The 17,983-nt window shown below is 44.3% G+C and overlaps 1 protein-coding gene across 13 annotated transcripts in view; it reads left to right on the forward strand.

Annotated features, from left to right (window-relative positions):
• Nucleotides 1-17,983, forward strand: part of pcm1 (pericentriolar material 1) — a 70,333-nt gene that overhangs the window by 49,230 nt on the left and 3,120 nt on the right. For 10 of the 13 annotated variants that reach the window (XM_084319321.1, XM_084319312.1, XM_084319318.1 and 7 more), the window contains exons 24-37: nucleotides 429-736; nucleotides 5,074-5,235; nucleotides 6,298-6,354; nucleotides 7,152-7,324; nucleotides 7,944-8,081; nucleotides 9,830-9,959; nucleotides 10,969-11,130; nucleotides 11,764-11,882; nucleotides 12,850-12,984; nucleotides 13,423-13,620; nucleotides 16,146-16,205; nucleotides 16,295-16,439; nucleotides 17,093-17,235; nucleotides 17,602-17,662. In XM_084319321.1, the coding sequence (XP_084175447.1) occupies nucleotides 429-736; nucleotides 5,074-5,235; nucleotides 6,298-6,354; nucleotides 7,152-7,324; nucleotides 7,944-8,081; nucleotides 9,830-9,959; nucleotides 10,969-11,130; nucleotides 11,764-11,882; nucleotides 12,850-12,984; nucleotides 13,423-13,620; nucleotides 16,146-16,205; nucleotides 16,295-16,439; nucleotides 17,093-17,235; nucleotides 17,602-17,662 (1,991 nt within the window). The remainder of the gene's footprint in view (nucleotides 1-428; nucleotides 737-5,073; nucleotides 5,236-6,297; nucleotides 6,355-7,151; nucleotides 7,325-7,943; nucleotides 8,082-9,829; nucleotides 9,960-10,968; nucleotides 11,131-11,763; nucleotides 11,883-12,849; nucleotides 12,985-13,422; nucleotides 13,621-16,145; nucleotides 16,206-16,294; nucleotides 16,440-17,092; nucleotides 17,236-17,601; nucleotides 17,663-17,983) is intronic. The other 3 variants (XM_084319313.1, XM_084319314.1, XM_084319324.1) reach the window with 3 other exon arrangements.

The raw sequence follows: 17,983 nt of genomic DNA on the forward strand, positions 1-17,983 counted from the left end.
ATGGTGTAATACATTGAGACATAATTACATTATACACACAATAAATATATTGTTATACAAATATATTGGTGTGGCTCAGTGGTTCTCACTGTTGCCTCACAGCAAGAAGGTCCTGGGTCCGAAACCCTTTCTGAGTTTGCATAGTCTCCCCATGTTTGCGCAGGTTTCCTCCTAACACCATAAAGGTCATGCATACTAGGTCATTGACTACTGTTGTCGTTGGCATTACTCAAGGCACTGGCGTTACAACTGGTGTTGGTCTTCATGCACTGGACTGTGGCTGCCCACTGCTCCTAGCTAGTTAGGATGGGTTAAATGTAGAGGACAAGTTTTGGGTATTATGTAAAAATGTGCTTGACAGTAAAAAAATATTGTTCTATATTGATACAAAAAATGACTTTGAACATTCCAACATTTATTGTGTGCAGGCCCGCTGGATGGCTCAACACCTCCAAAACAAACAGCAGTCAGAATCACCCAGCCAATGCAGAGCACCACCAGGCCTCTCCCTCCGCACCCGGCCGGGCCCATCGCCACGCTCGGCCTCGGGCCTTCGACCAGGCTTCCCAGGAGAGCTTCGGCAGCATGCCGGATCCCGCGGACCCCACCACCGTCACCAAGACCTTCAGGGCCGGACGCAAGGCCTCCGCCCAGGCCAGTCTGGCCTCCAGAGACAAGACGCCCAACTCTAAGAGCCGACGCAGGAGGAACAAAGGGCACAACAAGAACACTGGAGGTAGTGGATGAAAGCAGGAACACATGCCGGCACACCAGCCCATAGTGTAGGGGAACAATTTGGTCTACTAGGGGGTACAAACATGTCATGTAAATGTACCCTCCCAGGTGTAACCCTTTCACTACCACACTACAGAGGGTTAACCTTTCACTACCACACTGTAGTGTGGTAGTGAAAGGGTTAACCTTCTGTAATGTGGTAGTGAAAGGGTTAATCTTCTGTAGTGTGGTTGTGAAAGGGTTAACATTCTGTATTGTCGCAGTGAAAGGGTTAACCCTTTGGTAGTGTGGTAGTAAAGTGTTAAATACCTTACTGTATTTTTAGCACACAAAGGTTTTCAGTTCAGTTCCAATTTGTTTTAATTTAAGTCAACTAAATGAAGTTAAATTAACTGACTCTTTGAATGGAAAAAATTATTAAAAGTAAAATAATTGTAGTTCTATGCAAGCTTGGTTGACGCGCATACATTGGAGCTCTTAGATGAATGGAAGATGAGTTGAAGCCTTTAGCTTAACACATTGCACAGATAACCCCTTGAGTGCCAGCGCTTTAGTCAATGAGAGGTCGGGGATATTTGCGAACGCTTAAACTATATCTTAAATTATGGGTCTAAAACACCCCTCGCTTATCAATGACTTGCTTGCAGTCAACATGTACGAAACGGATTGTTTTTTTATTGGTACATTTCCGTTTTATACCGTTTTGAATACGAGTATAGTTTCGGAGAGTCCTAGTAATTTCAGAGAAATTCCGCGATAATAGCCCTTTAGTGGAATACACAAAACACGTTGTCATTTTTCGGCTGATTTATGAATAGTTTTCAAATAAACGCTAGATTATCGATAGTATATGTGTACTTATGCACGCTAGAGAAGCGGGCTGAAAAATCTATTATCCATGACCTGGTCAGCACTAACGTCATACACACACAGACACGTTGTGATCGCTATGAAAAAAACATCTGATTAACCCAATACTGGTAAAATAGAGTCCTTACCTCACATCAGATGTTCTGCAAAAAGATTAATCCAATTCCTGATCGCCATTCCAAATATTGATCGCGTTTATTGATCCAACGTTATAGTCCGAAACACATAATCGAAAGCTTCTCCGAGCCTCCCCAGTGAATGTGGTAACAGACACTGCTTGCCAGAGATGGGGAAACCCTGGACCGGAGTTTTTCTCTGATGCACTTTTTCACCCAATCCAATCCAATGATGTGCATTACCATCCGGGAAACGATAGGTGGCGGTATTTGCCCTTTTTGAGCTCAGAGCCATTCCCAATGATAACGTCAGGCTGGATGGATGAAAAATGAATGGATATCGCTAATAAAAGAAATAACGATTAAATAACGTGAAACCTCATCATTGGCACTCAACGCATGGCGAGTTAGGACGAGAAATCCCGTCGTTGGCACTCAAAGTGTTAATTAGCAGTTATTCACAGTTATACCGGAGCACTTTCCTCATGGAAATCCATGATCCATTAATCACTGCCACATGACAGAAGGTTAACCCTTTACTATCACACAACCGACGGTAGTAAAGGGTTAACCTTCTGTCGTGTGGCAGTGAAAGGGTTAACCGGCTGTCGTGTGGCAGTGAAAGGGTTAACCTTCTGTGTATTGTCTCAGTGAAAGGGTTAACCTGCTGTCATGTGGCAGTGAAAGGGTTAAACCATGTGGCCTCTGATCGGCAGGCAATCTTAACAACCACTCTCTTGGTGTTCCTGGGGTCACACCGGAAAACTTCCACCACCGCGTTTCCCGTTGAAAAGTATCTGCGGAGAAGTGTTTGTAGCGCGCTCATAGCACACGATGCTTGGTAAAAACATTGCACAAGTCTTCTCTATTTCTGCCGGATATCGTCAGCTCATTCATTTCTCTGAAATCGCCTAGTCCACCTTTAAGTAATCCAACTATCATCATCTATAGGTTTGACCTGACAAGTTTAATTCAACCAAATAAATCCTCAATCAGGGAAAGACTTAAAAAGCAATTATTTCAGCACTCTTCTTCCTTTCTAGCTTATAATAAGCCCAGTTGGATCGGCACCACTTGGCACATAGGCACTCGCCACCTGCCAACTATCCCTTTGTTGAATCTTCACCAGTTTTTTCAACACACCATTCAATGCACATGTTTCCCACAGTTAACACCTTCCTCCCGTTTGTGCCTGTTTTTGACACGTAGATAAACATTTAAACCTTTTTTAATTAAGTGAAAGGGAAAGGGGGGAAATATATTTAGGGAATATGTAAATGTATTAAAATTCAGGTCCAGGCTCTATTTTTGGGTTGTGTATAAAATGTCTTTATTTTGAGGGTGTAGAGATATAAACAAAACGATAAATAAACACCAGCCTATAGCTGTGAAATCTCTTATGCTAAACACCCTTCACCCTGACAAAAGCACAATGCAGACATGTGGTGGTGTTTTTACTCGTGTGTGTTCTCAAAACCAAACTGCTGGCAGGTCCACTTGATAAGCCATCTTTCATAGGCTCTAGTCACGTGGGTCCATTTCCTTAAGTGTGAAGGCAGTGGTATCATATGAAACTAGAGATCTTGAGGAGTCTGTAGATGCGGATACTGACACGGGTCATGCTATTGTAGCTCACCAGTGTTAGATTTTGATCAATCAGCCAGTATCACCTCTTCATCTGTTGGCTTGTGTAGTTCTGCGTTGTGTTTATTTCTTTGACGTCTTATCATACTGGCTGTACAATCTTTGTCATTCCCCTTTAATGCAATCCGTAAACCTAAGAATTCGACACTGGACAGCGTAGTACCTTTCTTGGAATCGTTGTTTATTACATAAACAAAAGCCTCAGATGTTACCCATTCTCTAGTCTCTCTCTCCACGTCTGCTTGTATCACGCTGTGTCCTGTTCTAACTCACATAATAATCATCATCATCATTATCATCTCGGCATAGCAATGACAGGCCCTGCCCCTCTTCTTGTTGCCATGTGACACGCTGTCATGGCAACCGCTGTTCACCCTTCACACACATTAAACGTCTGTTTCTAGTGGTGTCAAACTCTCTCTCTCTGACCATTCTGCTAATGCAATCCTTATCAAGATGACGCACGACCTTCAAGCCACTCACACCCTGCTCGCCGTGGAGACCCACTGCCTGCTAACACACACTCTCTCTCTGCCTGTGGTGCTCTCAGATGGCTATAAGCAGTGCTGTCATTTTTTTTTTTTTTAAACTTTGGCCATTTCCCTGGCTCTTTTATACGTTTATCGCATTTATACTTGGTCAAGTTCGACCGACAGAAGCAGGCTGAAAGGGTTCAGATGGGGGGGAAGACACTCTGGGAAAGGCACGGCTGCAGTCCGGGATTCGAACTCGCTCAGCCCCAGATCCGTGACGAGCACGGTTGTCCACGGCGCTGAAATAGCACTCGCGGTACGTGGTGAGCTACTGGAGCTCCCCAAGCAGTGCTGTCATTATATAAATTTTGTTTACATTATATACACTGAAAAACCTCAAGATCCTCCAGTCTAGCTACATTTTGATGAGGGGGGAAATGGGCATCAGCATTTTCAAAGGGGTCCCTAAAGAGCTCTCGCCTCAAGGTTTCTGAATGAAAATGGGTTCAATGTAAATCCTTTACAGCCACGTCCAATTTACGTTAGTCCCATGCAGTTTTGGGGCAAAGCCATGCTGTTTTTTTGTATGCAGTACAGATGTTATTGTCTTTTTCTAAGGATTATATAGTTGCTTATTTCGGCATACTGGGGTCCCTAAACAGTCTAGAAATTGGATATGGTTTTAAAGGGTAATTCCGCCATTTTAAAGCGGAGACTCGTGATTGTATTAATGCGTGATGCGAGTAGCCATTTCAATGCAGTGACCCCATTTTCTTTTTAACTTGACCTCACTGTATATAATGACCTATTGTGACCTCTAGGATAATCACAGCCTCATGAACCTTTACAACCACAAACCAGCGACCTGGGGCCATTCAGTGGATGTATGGCTTGCCTAGGTAGATTGAAAATAAGTGGAGTTATTATACTTATATATCATTAGCGATGTTAGCTCTGAAGTTCTGCACCAACTCGGATAACTAGAGATTCTTTTCAATTCTTGAGTGGTAATAAATGGGTTGGCTTTGCACCAAATTTGTATAACTAATGGTATCAACCCAAGCATTGCTGCATCTTTTTATGAGACATAATTTATTCAAAGATTGTTTATTGCAAATGAGTAGATATGATTCCATATGGTGCCAACTTTCTCATGGCTTCTTACAACCAATTTGAAGATTTATTTTCCAGAAAGGTCTCTTATTACAGGTCTCTCTTTTGCTTTGTACATTCAGGCCAGGAGAGCGACAGTGTGAGCAGCACTGCAGACTTTGGCCAGGAGAGGGCAGCGCAGCCTCGTCAGAAGGACCAGAACCAGAGTCTGCTGGATAAGCTGACTCGGGAGAAACTGGACAGCAAGGCCAAGCCTGGCAACAAGCCCAACGACCTCTCCTCTGGTACAGAAGTTATGACCCTCGCTTTAGGTCCTTCTGACTCATCACCAGCTCCCATTCTGAAGGCATAAGCACAATGCGCTGGAAATTATATGCAGTGAGCCTACTGAAGATGCTTTTCTATGCCTGTAAAGTCGGATTGAAATTCTGCTGGCGATAATTCTCTTAATTTTCTTTATATCAACGTGTCATTAACGCATGCGTTCAAAGCATTATTTTTAAGAGAATGTTATATTTAAATGATGTTTTGTTACTTTCTGTCCCCACACTCACATCCCCCCCTTGGTAACCTCGTTCCCAGTTTTATCTCCTCCGTGAGATAAAGACAAGTTTCTTTAATAGTTGTCATACAGAAGTACAGAATACTTTCATACAAAACTGACTGGTAAAGCACTACGGCCGAACGTGTGTATGGGGTAGAATTTCCGGTGTATGTACTTCCCCTGGAAGCTGCCTCAGAACGGACCAAACTTCCCGAATCCTGTCTGCAAACAAGCTAGAACGTCCCGGTCATGTAGTAAATTCTTCAGGCAAAGCCGTGGCAGTGGTTTAAACGAGGAAATATTGTGCACTTCACACGTTTCTATAATTGTTTTGTCGAAACCGGAAAGCCTGTAGCCGGTACTTCCTGTACTTCCGTTTTCACACTTTAGGAGGCATAGCTTTACCAGCCTACCCCCTTGGTTTGAAATCAACAGTTGTGATTGGAGGATCAAGAAGGCGGGTTTGGGATAGGTCCATTGACAAAAAAAAGTATGAAACTTGTAATTCAGTGAATCAGTGAATCGATCACAGCATAGTTTTTGATTGGCCTTTTGAATTATAATAAATTTTTGCAGCTTTCATTTTCAGTCCGACTTTACTATCAAAACTTTAAAAGACTATCATTTTCTTACCTCCAGATGTTTTGTGTTTGTCTTAATTATACCATTTTTATCCCTCAATTTTAATTGAATTTACCTACGTTCCACAATTTTTTTTCATATCACCAGTGACTTCACATTTATTTTTTATTTTGGGTTCATTTCCTTTGTTTGTCACTATGATTTTATTTTTTACTCACAGCGTATGCTTGGAGAACACCCTTCCTCTCTAACAGAATTGCATGCACTGAAGCACCAGGTAAACTCACCCTGCAACCATGCATGTTTTAAACTACCTGCTAACGTGTCATTGTTTTATTGTGTTTAACTATTTCAAATGTGGCTGGTTTTTACCTTAAAGCATTCCATGCCCACGCTATTGACTTAAACCAGTTCCCAAGTTAGTATGGGAGTAAGATTCAAGATTCAAGAGATTTATTTGTCACATACATACACGAGACATGAAGTGAAATGAAGGTGGCTATGGCTAGGTGATTATGTTGATTGGTAGAGTCCTTTCTCACCACATCATGTTCCTCATACGAGCTCTGGCTATTTAGCCATAAACTAATGCAAATTCAATGGGGTCAAGCTCCTGTTTGTACCAGCTGTCTGACGCTGACTGAAATCCACTTTGTGTGCACTGTGGAGTGGATTTCAGTCAGCTTGTACAGATAGGAGCTTGACTCCATTACCTTTGAGTTAGTTTGTGTGGCTAACTATCCGGAGGTAGTGGATATTATTCTCCATTATATAATTTAACTAAGTATTAATTAATGTTCCCAATTGGAAGTGGTGGATAAGGGTAGGGCATGATAAGCTTAGGCTTCTTCCTACTCCTTTTCAAACAGTGATATGTATATTTTTCGTTGTTTGTCTTTTTTATTCTTTGTTTTGTTATTTTTATTAAATCATGTAAGAAATAAAAGATTCATTCATATGTAAGAAATAGGGCTAGGGTAAATCAGAGCTATACCTTTTTAAACTTTTCATTTGTAATGGCTGACACTCTTGTGTTTGTCATAACCTCAAGACTATACTGTGTTTACCCTGCAGATGCGAGCAGTGATTTCTCACTGTTTGAGGCGCTGAGGGAGACCATCTACTCAGAGGTGGCCACCCTGATCTCACAGAACGAGTCCCGACCTCACTTCCTTATCGAGCTTTTCCATGAGCTTCAGCTGCTCAACACGGACTACCTGCGCCAACGGGCACTCTACTCCTTACAGGTGAGTGTAGGGGCTACAGCTCAGAAGTGGTGGTGAAGAAGGCCATTTCCACCCTACATTGTGAATCGCTATATCTAGAAAAGCGCTATATAAATCAGGATTCGCACAAGGTCCTTGAGGTGCTTAAAGTGCTTGATTTTCGAAAAAAAAAAAAGTCAAGGCCTGGAATTCCTTGAAAACAGACAATTTTTTTTAACAAGGTGCTTAAACAGTCCTTGAAATTCAAATCAACCATTCGCATTGAAAGTTTTGTTCATCCATGATAAAAAAGTTCTGAATCAAGAAATAATGTTTTTTTTATTAAAGTGTAACTAATTGTCGAAAATAGGTTTTAAGCCCTAAATATTGGATCAGATTTCAGATTCCAATAAAAAAAAACGCATTTAAAAGTCAATTGGGTCCTTTTAAATGCCCCTTTAAATGAAAAATAGTGCTTGCAATGTCTGGGAACCCTGAATTGATATAAATACAATTCATTCATTATGTTTGACCGTTGTGTGAATCTAGTGTAGATGTCCTCTTTGACAGTTTGATTATTTGATTCACTAGTCATGGTTATAGTTACTATGACAACCTGTAGCCATGGTACAACCGGCCTGTCCGTGTATATGTCCTCCAGGACATTGTGACGGGGCATCTGACGGAGAAGAGTGTGGCTGAGGATCAGCCGTCCTCCCTGAGGTTGAGACCCATGGCGTGGGCTACGGGCTCCCAGTCTGAGCTGACGCCCAGCGAGAGTCTGGCCACCAGCGACGCGGTACGAAAGAGACCCCTTTCTTTCCTCTCTCTCTTCTCGGACGATGTTTAACAGTTTTATTACTTGGATTCCGGTGTGGGAAGTGATGAAGTGGTCCGGGTGCATCCGTCTCTCTCTCTCTTCGACGCTTTATCTTCTTCCGTATCTCCCCCCCCCCTCCTCCCAATTCATCACTCGTTCTCTTATTTCTCCCTCGTCTTTATCTTTATTACGGATCCCCATTAGTCTTCACCGCAGCAGCAACAACTAGTCTTCCTGGGGTCCACACACAACCAAACACTACATGCATACATAATATTATAGTAGCATACATTAAAAATATATTCCAATATTCCAACATATAAAAATAATTCCAAATAGCATTACGGTACACAGTATCGGATCACATACAATACAATAAAAGGGATTTAACTCTCAGACGGTCATATATTTACAGTGTACACTACTACGTCTCCTTGCATCCCGTCATCTTTCTCCCTCTCTTTCGCCCCCCCCCCCCCCCCCCCCCCCCCCCCCTCTCTCTCTTCCTCACCCTCCACCCCCATTGTTTTTTAATTCCTCTTGTCGCTTCAAAAGCCTGTCGGTGAGAAATGGCCCCTCCATCCCTCTGAAGCTCTTCGCCAGATCAGACGTGTGTTCTTTGTTCTCACGCCGGGGTCCCTTGGGTTCTGCTAATTGGAAGCCAGGCCTTTTGTCTTTCTAAATAACTCCTTTGTTCCTGTGTGATGGATGAAATGTCTAATTCTCCGTGTTATAGGAGAATGGCAGGATGAAGCTCCTTTGTCTCGGTCTATTGTATTTATACGCCAGTGATTTCTCCTATTCTGCTTGGGACTCTTCAGGGGAGGTGGGGATGAGTTGTCGGTGGGGATGATCCATGTGTCCTCCATCATCCCACAGTCTAGACACAATGAGCAATGTGGAAATGTATTGTTGTGTGATGTGTGTTAACCCTTTCACTACCACACCACCAAATAGTTAACCCTTTCACTGCGACAATACAGAAGGTTAACCCTTTCACTGCCACATGACAAATGGTTAACCCTTTCACAACCACACTACAGCAGGTTAACCCTTTCACTACCACACTACAGACCGTTAACCTTCTGTAGTGTGGTAGTGAAAGGCTAACCTTCTGTAGTGTGGTAGTGAAAGGTTAACCTTCTGTAGTGTGGTAGTGAAAGGGTTAACCTTCTGTAGTGTGGTAGTGAAAGGGTTAACCTTCTGTAGTGTGGTAGTGAAAGGTTAACCTTCTGTAGTGTGGTAGTGAAAGGGTTAACCGTCTGTAGTGTGGTAGTGAAAGAGTTAACCTTCTGTAACCTTCTGTAGTGTGGTAGTGAAAGGGTTAACCATCTGTAGTGTGGTAGTGAAAGGTTAACCATCTGTAGTGTGGTAGTGAAAGGTTAACCATCTGTAGTGTGGTAGTGAAAGGTTAACCGTCTGTAGTGTGGTAGTGAAAGGGTCAACCATCTGTAGTGTGGTAGTGAAAGGGTTAACCTTCTGTAGTGTGGTAGTGAAAGGTTAACCTTCTGTAGTGTGGTAGTGAAAGGTTAACCTTCTGTAGTGTGGTAATGAAAGGGCTAACCTTCTGTATTGTCGCAGTGAAAGGGTTAACCTTCTGTAACCTTCTGTAGTGTGGTAGTGAAAGGGTTAACCTTCTGTAACCTTCTGTAGTGTGGTAGTGAAAGGGTTAACCTTCTGTAGTGTGGTAGTGAAAGGGTTAACGTGTGCGGCTCCTGTTTCCTCAGGAGGCGTCGGAGAAGAACGTGCGCCTGAAGCTGAACTCTGTGAAGAGGAGGATTGTGGGAGACTCTGCGGATAACGACAGCACCGTGTCCAACTCCTCCAACCTGGAACCCTTTGCTAACGATGACCTTGGTAAACATTACACACACACACAAAAAGGCATTGACGCTTTGCAAAACAGTTGACCTCATACGCCAGCATTTTAAATCATCTGCTTTGCTTATGAGCCAAACCTGTTGCCAAACCCTGTACCGGTACTCGTTACCAGCCACTTCCTAAAGCGGGGCCAAGTGGGGTTTGCCTGGGCAGGACCATTACGTTTACTGCATGAGATCAAAAGCACATAACCACAACAAATAGACGGTCGGGGGCGGCTGGGTAGCGCAGTGGACTAAGCACTCGCCTACCACGGCAGATACTCTGGGATCTAATCCAGCTGTCAGCGGTACCTCCGGCTTGGTCAGTTGTCCCTTCTAACACAATTGGCAGCGTTAGTGGGTGGGAAGCCGGTGGGGTTATGTGTCCTGGTCGTTGTAAACTTTGACTCCTAACTGGTCGGTCGGGACGCCTGTTCAGCAGGGAGGGGATCTGGGGGAGATAGCGTGAACCTCCGCACGCGTTACGTTCCCCCAGTGAGAGTCCTCGCTGTCAGGTGAAAAGAAGCGGCTGGCTGACTCCACATGTATCAGAGGAGGCATGTGGTAGTTCTACACCCTCCCCAGGCCGACAGTGGGGCAACGCGCGCAACGACCAGGAAGGGAATTGGCATAACGACTAAATTGGGATGGGTGAAAATACAGAAAAAGCCCAAAAATATATAGAATAAAACAAATAAAGAATAATAATAAAGATAGTCCATGAGGTTAATGGAACTTAACATTACAGCTAATGAGAAAGCCCTGGCCGGCCCGGTTTGACCCTGTGGACGCGCTAATAAGTCGGCGTCTCTAGATCCCATAGCCCGGAAGGACATTTCCACTGGAATTGTCGCTTCGTGACCTCTAGCCACAAAGCCAGCTGTGGGATCTAGACTCTACCTGCTAATATCCCCTGTGCCGTTTTCCTCTCCTCTCCCGCCTTATTGATTCGCTTCTCTCCCGCTCCCCCCTGTTCTCTCTCTCTCTCTGTGCTGTTTCGCCAGGCAACACGGTGATTCATATAGACAAGGCTCTGGCCAGAATGAGGCAGTATGAGCGCATGAAGCTTAACGCTGAGTTTAGCCCCTGCCACGCCAACACTGCAGCTGGCTCTGAGGCCTCTAACGCTGAGCGTCCCTCTGCTAGCTCTGCTCCGCCTGCGGAAGGTACCCAGCTTACTGAATCCTGTCTCACTGTGTTACAACACGATCACATGCTCCTCCACAACCCTTCCACTACCGCACTACCAAAGGGTTAACCCTTTCACGGCGACAATACAGAAGGTTAACCATTTCACTGCCACACGACAAAGGGTTAACCCTACCGTCTGTAGTGTGGTAGTGAAAGGGTGCTATAGATAACATTTTCATGTAGAGTAATCACTTTATTATTAATATATATTTTTAAATAATACATTCAAAGAGCTTTTTAGAAAGGTGCGGAATAAAAGTATTGCCCCCACCTCCCTACTTCCCATTCCCCCTATGTGGAATGCACCTGATTGGATAAATTATATTCTGGTGCTCTAGTGCGACATCTAGTTGCTGAATGTTATCTATAATACCTTTTAATCTCAAACCCTGCCCTCTTTTCTTGATCCTCCAATCACAACTGTTGCTTCCCTCTGACAAACTCAGTTGTGATTGGAGGATCGTGAACAGAGAGCGGCGATTTGTGATTTTTGGCTGAATTAAATTATATATAACTTTTTGATTACACCTGTGCATGTGTATGGAACAGTTTAATTTGGTTCTGACGTCTTCCGAAATCTATGAGTGATTCTGTTTGTGCTTGATTAGGCTCTTGTCTCTTGGGAGCCGGAGGTGCGTCTAGTGACGTGCGCTGCCCTCAGATTGACACCCAGGAGTTGGATCGGCAGATCAAAGCCATCATGACGGAGGTCATTCCTTTCCTCAAGGTAGGAAAAGCAACACAGTGCTGCTTCAGGATAACTGGCAGGGCTGTCACTTTTTATTAGAAACTATAGTTTGAACCTGGTGAAAATTAAAATATTGGAACTGTAATGATGTGTTTTAGTGACTAGTTCCCTTTGCTCTGTCTGCCTCTCTCTCTCTCCTTCCTTTATGTTTTAGTGACTAGTTCCCTTTGCTCTGTCTGCCTCTCTCTCTCTCCTTCCTTTATGTTTTAGTGACTAGTTCCCTTTGCTCTGTCTGCCTCTCTCTCCTTCCTTTATGTTTGCTCTGTCTGCCTCTCTCTCCTTTCTTTACGCCCAAACTGAGAGCTGGAGAGTGCAGCGCTGTAAGACAGACTAGTTGCCAGGCACTGCTGCTCTGCTGTCTGTGCAGAATAGCCAAATCATACGGACACAACACTCACCAGAGTATTGTAATCCACCATGATGAATAAAAGAATGTCTGTCATTTCAAACGCTGTCTGCCTGGTAGCCGCAGCTCCGTTTCTCTCTCTCTCTCACAAGGCTTCTCTGGCACTTTCTCGCTCGCTCGTTCTCTCACCCACAACTACGAACTATCCGAACCACTAATCATCACTAATCAAATTAATTTGAACATACTCTACTTTTGGATTCGTTCAAACTAGATTTTTGGTTAAAGTGACAGCCCTGAGGGGGCGCTCCAGTAGCACACCACATAGCGCGCTGAGTCGCGAAGCGGTTGCCCCGGGTTCGATTCCCCGACCCGGTGGCCATATGCGGCATGTCTTCCCTCTTTTCATCCCGTTTCACCCTCTCTCCTCTATCTGTCCTGCGTGGCCAGAAGGTCCTGTGTTGACCAAAAAAAAAAGCTGAAAATGCTATAAATAAAATCTTAAAAAATAAAAGTAAAAAAAGTGACAGCCCTGATAACCAAGTGATCAAAGAAGGAGAGACCTGTGATAATCACTGTTGTTTCTCATAATGCTACCAGGAGCACATGGACGAGGTGTGTTCCTACCAGCTGCTGCACTCTGTGCGGCGTATGGTCCTGACCTTCACCCAGCAGAATGACGAGAACAAGGAGTTTGTCCGCTTCTTCCACAGACAGTTGGGAGGCATACTGCAGGTAGGAGCTCCTCCAGGGCCACTGGAGATGACTCATAGATCAGGGTTAAAATCCATGAACGTTATTTTAAGTATAACCTTTCTACAGGGTTCGCACAAGGTCCTTGAAGTGCTTAAAGTGCTTGATTATAAAAAAATCAACCATTCGCATTGAATGTTTTGTACATCCATGATCAAATTGTTCAAATCGTTTTTTCCCCCCTGTTTTAATCAAATCTGATGAGTCGCTGTCTCGCGCGCTCCAACTGCTTTTCCTAATTTCTTCGCGTGTGATGCTCTAGCTTGCTAGAAGATGCTTTAAAAAACAGCATTTAAAAGTGAATTGTATCCTTCGAGTAACATCCTTGAAAATTAGAAACAGTGCTTGGAAAAGTACTTAAAAGTCCTTGAATTTCATCTAGCTGTTTCTAACACCTCTGTATTGCTCCCCCCCCCCCAGGACTCATTGAGTAAATTTGCAGGCCGTACCCTGAAGGACTGTGGAGAAGACCTCGTGGTGGAGATCTCGGAGATCCTCTTCAACGAGCTGGCGTTCTTCAGGCTCATGCAAGACCTGGACAGCAACAGCAGCAACGCCACAGCGGCCAAGAGCAAGAGGAGGGCAGGTCCACCCAACAACACTAAGTACAAACCAGAGGTGTGTGTGGCTTTTACTGTGTGCACATAATGACACATAAGACTTTAAACTGAGCTTATAACACAACGTTAGCCTCATACGATAATTGGCTAAGTAATTTTTTGCCCAAATTGAGATCTCTGCCTAACTGTACTCTCCTCAGACTGCTGCATCGCCCTGGCTTAGTGCCTATGTCCTCAGCCAATCAGAACGCTTGTTACATTAAAAACAAATCCCCATTTGCCGTACTCACTCGTGTGACTTGTGCATTTTAACATTACATACACAGACGGCGATCGCATGACTTAGGCAAGTATAACAACTGCCTAGTGTATGACATGTATGTATGTACGAGGAAAAAATTCCTAAGTCACAACATATTTTGTTTAACACTTTGACTGCCATGAAACGTCTTTTCACGTCATTGCTGGCCATGCTCAAGTTGCCGGGGGACGCTGTACAGCGTCCTTATATCAATATTTAAAAAATCTGCGATCGGATTCATAATGTCCCCTCCGCTGGCCTGAGATCCACCAGCAGGACCCACTGAGCTCTCTGGCGGTTCAGGAGCGCCATCTGGTGGCCGATCGGCGCAATCGCCAAACAGGATGTTGAATAGAGGTTGTCATGACGACCGTAGTACTTCCGGGCGCTCGCTATAGTTCATGGGACTCTGGCTCGTCACGCTACACGGTGATCGATTGGCAATAACTCGATAAACAACATGATTTGGACGTATATACCATTATACAAGCTGGAGATGGACCGGGTAAAAATATATCCCATAATGATAAGATTTCTACTCGACGATGATCGCCCAACGGCGCGCGGAGACTGGGGTGAGTTTCAGCGTGTAACGTTACCGTCTTCGATACTAACTGCTATTATCAACATTTGACCCACATTAGATGATTGGTATAACGCTGCCCACGGAATTATAAACGCCCCCTCGCCCATCCGGTCAACATCAGATGACGTGTAGTAACTTCTAGAAGTACGTCTAGTTGGAATTTTTTATATCGCGCTGATTGCCATCAAACTGTATTTCATCATCAATATAATGCATTTGGGGCTATATATCACGTTCTGGAGAAAGCTGCAGAAAGAGATGAAAACATACTTTTTTTTTGATCCACCTTTTCTCCCATTTTTCTATATTTTCTCCCATCCCAATTTCGTATCATCCAATTCAACCCTCCCCTGTCACGAACGCTGTTTCTTTCCTCCCACAAGCCGGCTGCAATGTGGACTAAGTCATACATAGCACAAGTCCCCTCCGGTACTTGAGGTAACAGCAGTCGCATCTTTTCACCTGCACAGCTCGATCTCTCAGTGTCGAGGAGTAACGCGTGGGAGGCTCACGCTGCCCCCGACACTTCCTGATTCTACTGCGCAGGCGCACCAACCGACTTGTAGGAGTCGCTTGTTCACAACGCCCGATCCCCACCCTTCAGTTTCCCTCCCCGTAATACGGCCAATGTGTATTACTGCGGACGACCAGCTAAACTGAAAACAATGTGGAGAGCTGGATTCGAACACGCGAATCCTAGCGTCTCCACACTGGTGGCGAGTGCCTTGCCCACTACACCACCTAGCCGCCCGGAGATGAAAACATACTTATACATTAGACCATACTTTACTATGAATATGTGAATGAAAAAGTTTAACGTTGCTACACAATGAACAATACATATAGGACTTTGAATGGGCCCTAATAATGGCAATGTAGCAATAGAATTTAAAAAGTTATAGCCCTGCAAAGAAGGGGACTTTCTCCATAGACAAATAGCGCTGGCAATCTATGGTATATCATGAATTTAACCTTAGGCAACCAAAGTGTTAAAAGTCCCCTTATTTTGTTACCCAATGGTTGTTGGGTTTTTGTATTTTTGCAAACTTTATAATTTTTTTTCTCCCCATTTTTAAATTTTTTCTCCCGTCCCCAATTTCGCATCGTCCAATTCTACCCTCCCCTGTCTCGACCGTTGTTAGGCCATGCCTCCCACAAGCCGGCTGCAATGTGGACGAAGCCTTACATCACGTGTCCCCTCCGGTACTCGAGGAGGCAGCCGTCGCATCTTTTCACCTGCACAGGTCTGCGTGGGAGGGACACGCTGCCCTCGTCGCTTCCTGATTCTACTGCGCAGGCGCACCAACCGACCTGTAGGAGTCTTTGTCCACAACGTCCGATCCCCACCCACCAGCTTCCCACCCCCTAATACTGCCAATTGTATTAGTATGAACGACCAGCCAAGCTGGTAGCAACGCCGAGAGCTGGGCTCGAACCCAGCATCTCCTGCGTTGGTGGCGAGCGCCTTGCCCACTGCGCCACCTAGCCGCCCTTTTGCAAACTTGTTGATACACCTTGTGGAACTTATTTTCAAAATATAAATTGAACACATTTGCTGGAAAATTCGTTTTTTCTTTTCCAAAAATCTTGAAAAAATAGCAATTATCGTATGAGGCTAACGACAAATTAGATGACAATTCTTTTTTGTAATCCATCCATTTGGAACCCCTGGACATTTACGTGTCCCTCCCTTTAGGAGAGTAAAATGGCCGACGGCGAGAAGTCCTTTTCTCCAGCATACCTGGATGAAGACAAGGTTTGTCTTGATGCTAATGAAATGGCAAATGCCACACACACACTACATTACTTATCCAGTGTTGGGCTAACGTTGCCTCTCTCCTCCAGGACCGAGATGAGACGGAGCAGGGTGCTGGTCCTGTGGTGACGGAGAGGAGGGACAGCAGGAGCAGTGAGGCCTCAGAGGTAGAGGAGGACATGGAGGATATGGAGAACGAGGAAGATGATGGAGAGGGAATGCCTCTTTCTATCAGTGAGTGATTCCATAAAAATGTTCTCCTGTTATCAAAGTTGATCTCTCTTCCAATAATAAGGTTTTGTACCATAGACTACTAAATAATGCACAAGGTCCTTGAAGTGCTTAAAGTGCTTGATTTTTGGAAGAAAGAAAAAAGTCAAGGCCTGAAATTCCTTGAAACCAGCCCATTTTTTAATAAGGTGCTTAAAAAGAAATATAGTTTTAATTTTTTTAATCTAAATTGTAACTAATTGTCGGAAATTCTTTTTACGCCATAAATATCGGATCAGATTTCTTTCAATCAAAAACAGCATTTAAAAGTGAATTGTATCCTTTTAAATGCCCTTTTAAAATGAAGAATTGTGCTTGGGAAAGTACTTGAAAGTCCTGATAATGTCATTGTTTCCTAAGCTTTACATTATCTATAACACTTATAGCAGGCAGCAGACCGCAGAAGCACTGATGTCATTTGAACTATTTCTCCCTTTCATCTCCTTTACTCGTTTTATTTTTCTTTGTCTTTCACTCCCACTGTGCTTTTCTCTGTGCTGACGGCAACACAGTGCTTCTTTTAAACAAAGCTCTGGCCAGGATGACGGGCTATGAGGTTTAACAGCTCAGTTTAACCCCTGTTAACGGATAGATATGTGCATGATTTTGTCGCACAGGCCTGTCCAAAGCAGAGACCCAGGCCCTGACTAACTACGGCAGTGGAGAGGACGAGACGGAGGAAGTGGAGGAGTTTGAGGCGGGACCTGTGGACGTCCAGACCTCACTGCAGGCCAGTGGTGACGAGCTGGCCGAGCAGCAGGTCAGCGCTCGAGTGAAACAGCATTGTAGCCGAGGCTTATGTTAGTAAACAGCATTGTAGCCGAGGCTTATGTTAGTGAACAGCATTGTAGCCGAGGCTTATGTTAGTGAACAGCATTGTAGCCCAGGCTTATGTTAGTGAACAGCATTGTAGCCCAGGCTTATGTTAGTGAACAGCATTGTAGCCGAGGCTTATGTTAGTGAACAGCATTGTAGCCGAGGCTTATGTTAGTGAACAGCATTGTAGCCGAGGCTTATGTTAGTGAACAGCATTGTAGCCGAGGCTTATGTTAGTAAACAGCATTGTAGCCGAGGCTTATGTTAGTAAACAGCATTTTCTTAGACTGATTGTTGCGTTTGTTTTCAGGGAGCTGCCGCAAACGGAAGCCGAGACACAAGATCAGATCAGGATTGTCCAGAGAGTGATGGTGAGTCACTTTGTCACAAGTCTTCCTGCCACCATAATGAAATAGTCATTATTCTGATTTAAAGGAACACGGACATGCATTTATCGTTTTCTCCAGAGTCTGACAAGAAGATAGATACCAATCTCCTCTCTGTGCATCAGTAGAAAGCTATCCGCCTGCAAGCTAGCCTAGATTAGCACAAATGAATGGAAGTGGAATACGGACCACTAGCTTAAACCTCCGGGGGGAGAGGTGTTTTTGGCCAACAGCTAGTGGTCCATATTCGCTTCCATTCATTTGTGCTAAGCTAGGCTAACTTGCAGCTGGATATCTTTCTACTGA

This window comes from Notolepis coatsorum, assembly GCF_963971535.1.
Source record: "Notolepis coatsorum genome assembly, chromosome: 7".
NCBI lineage: Eukaryota > Metazoa > Chordata > Actinopteri > Aulopiformes > Paralepididae > Notolepis > Notolepis coatsorum.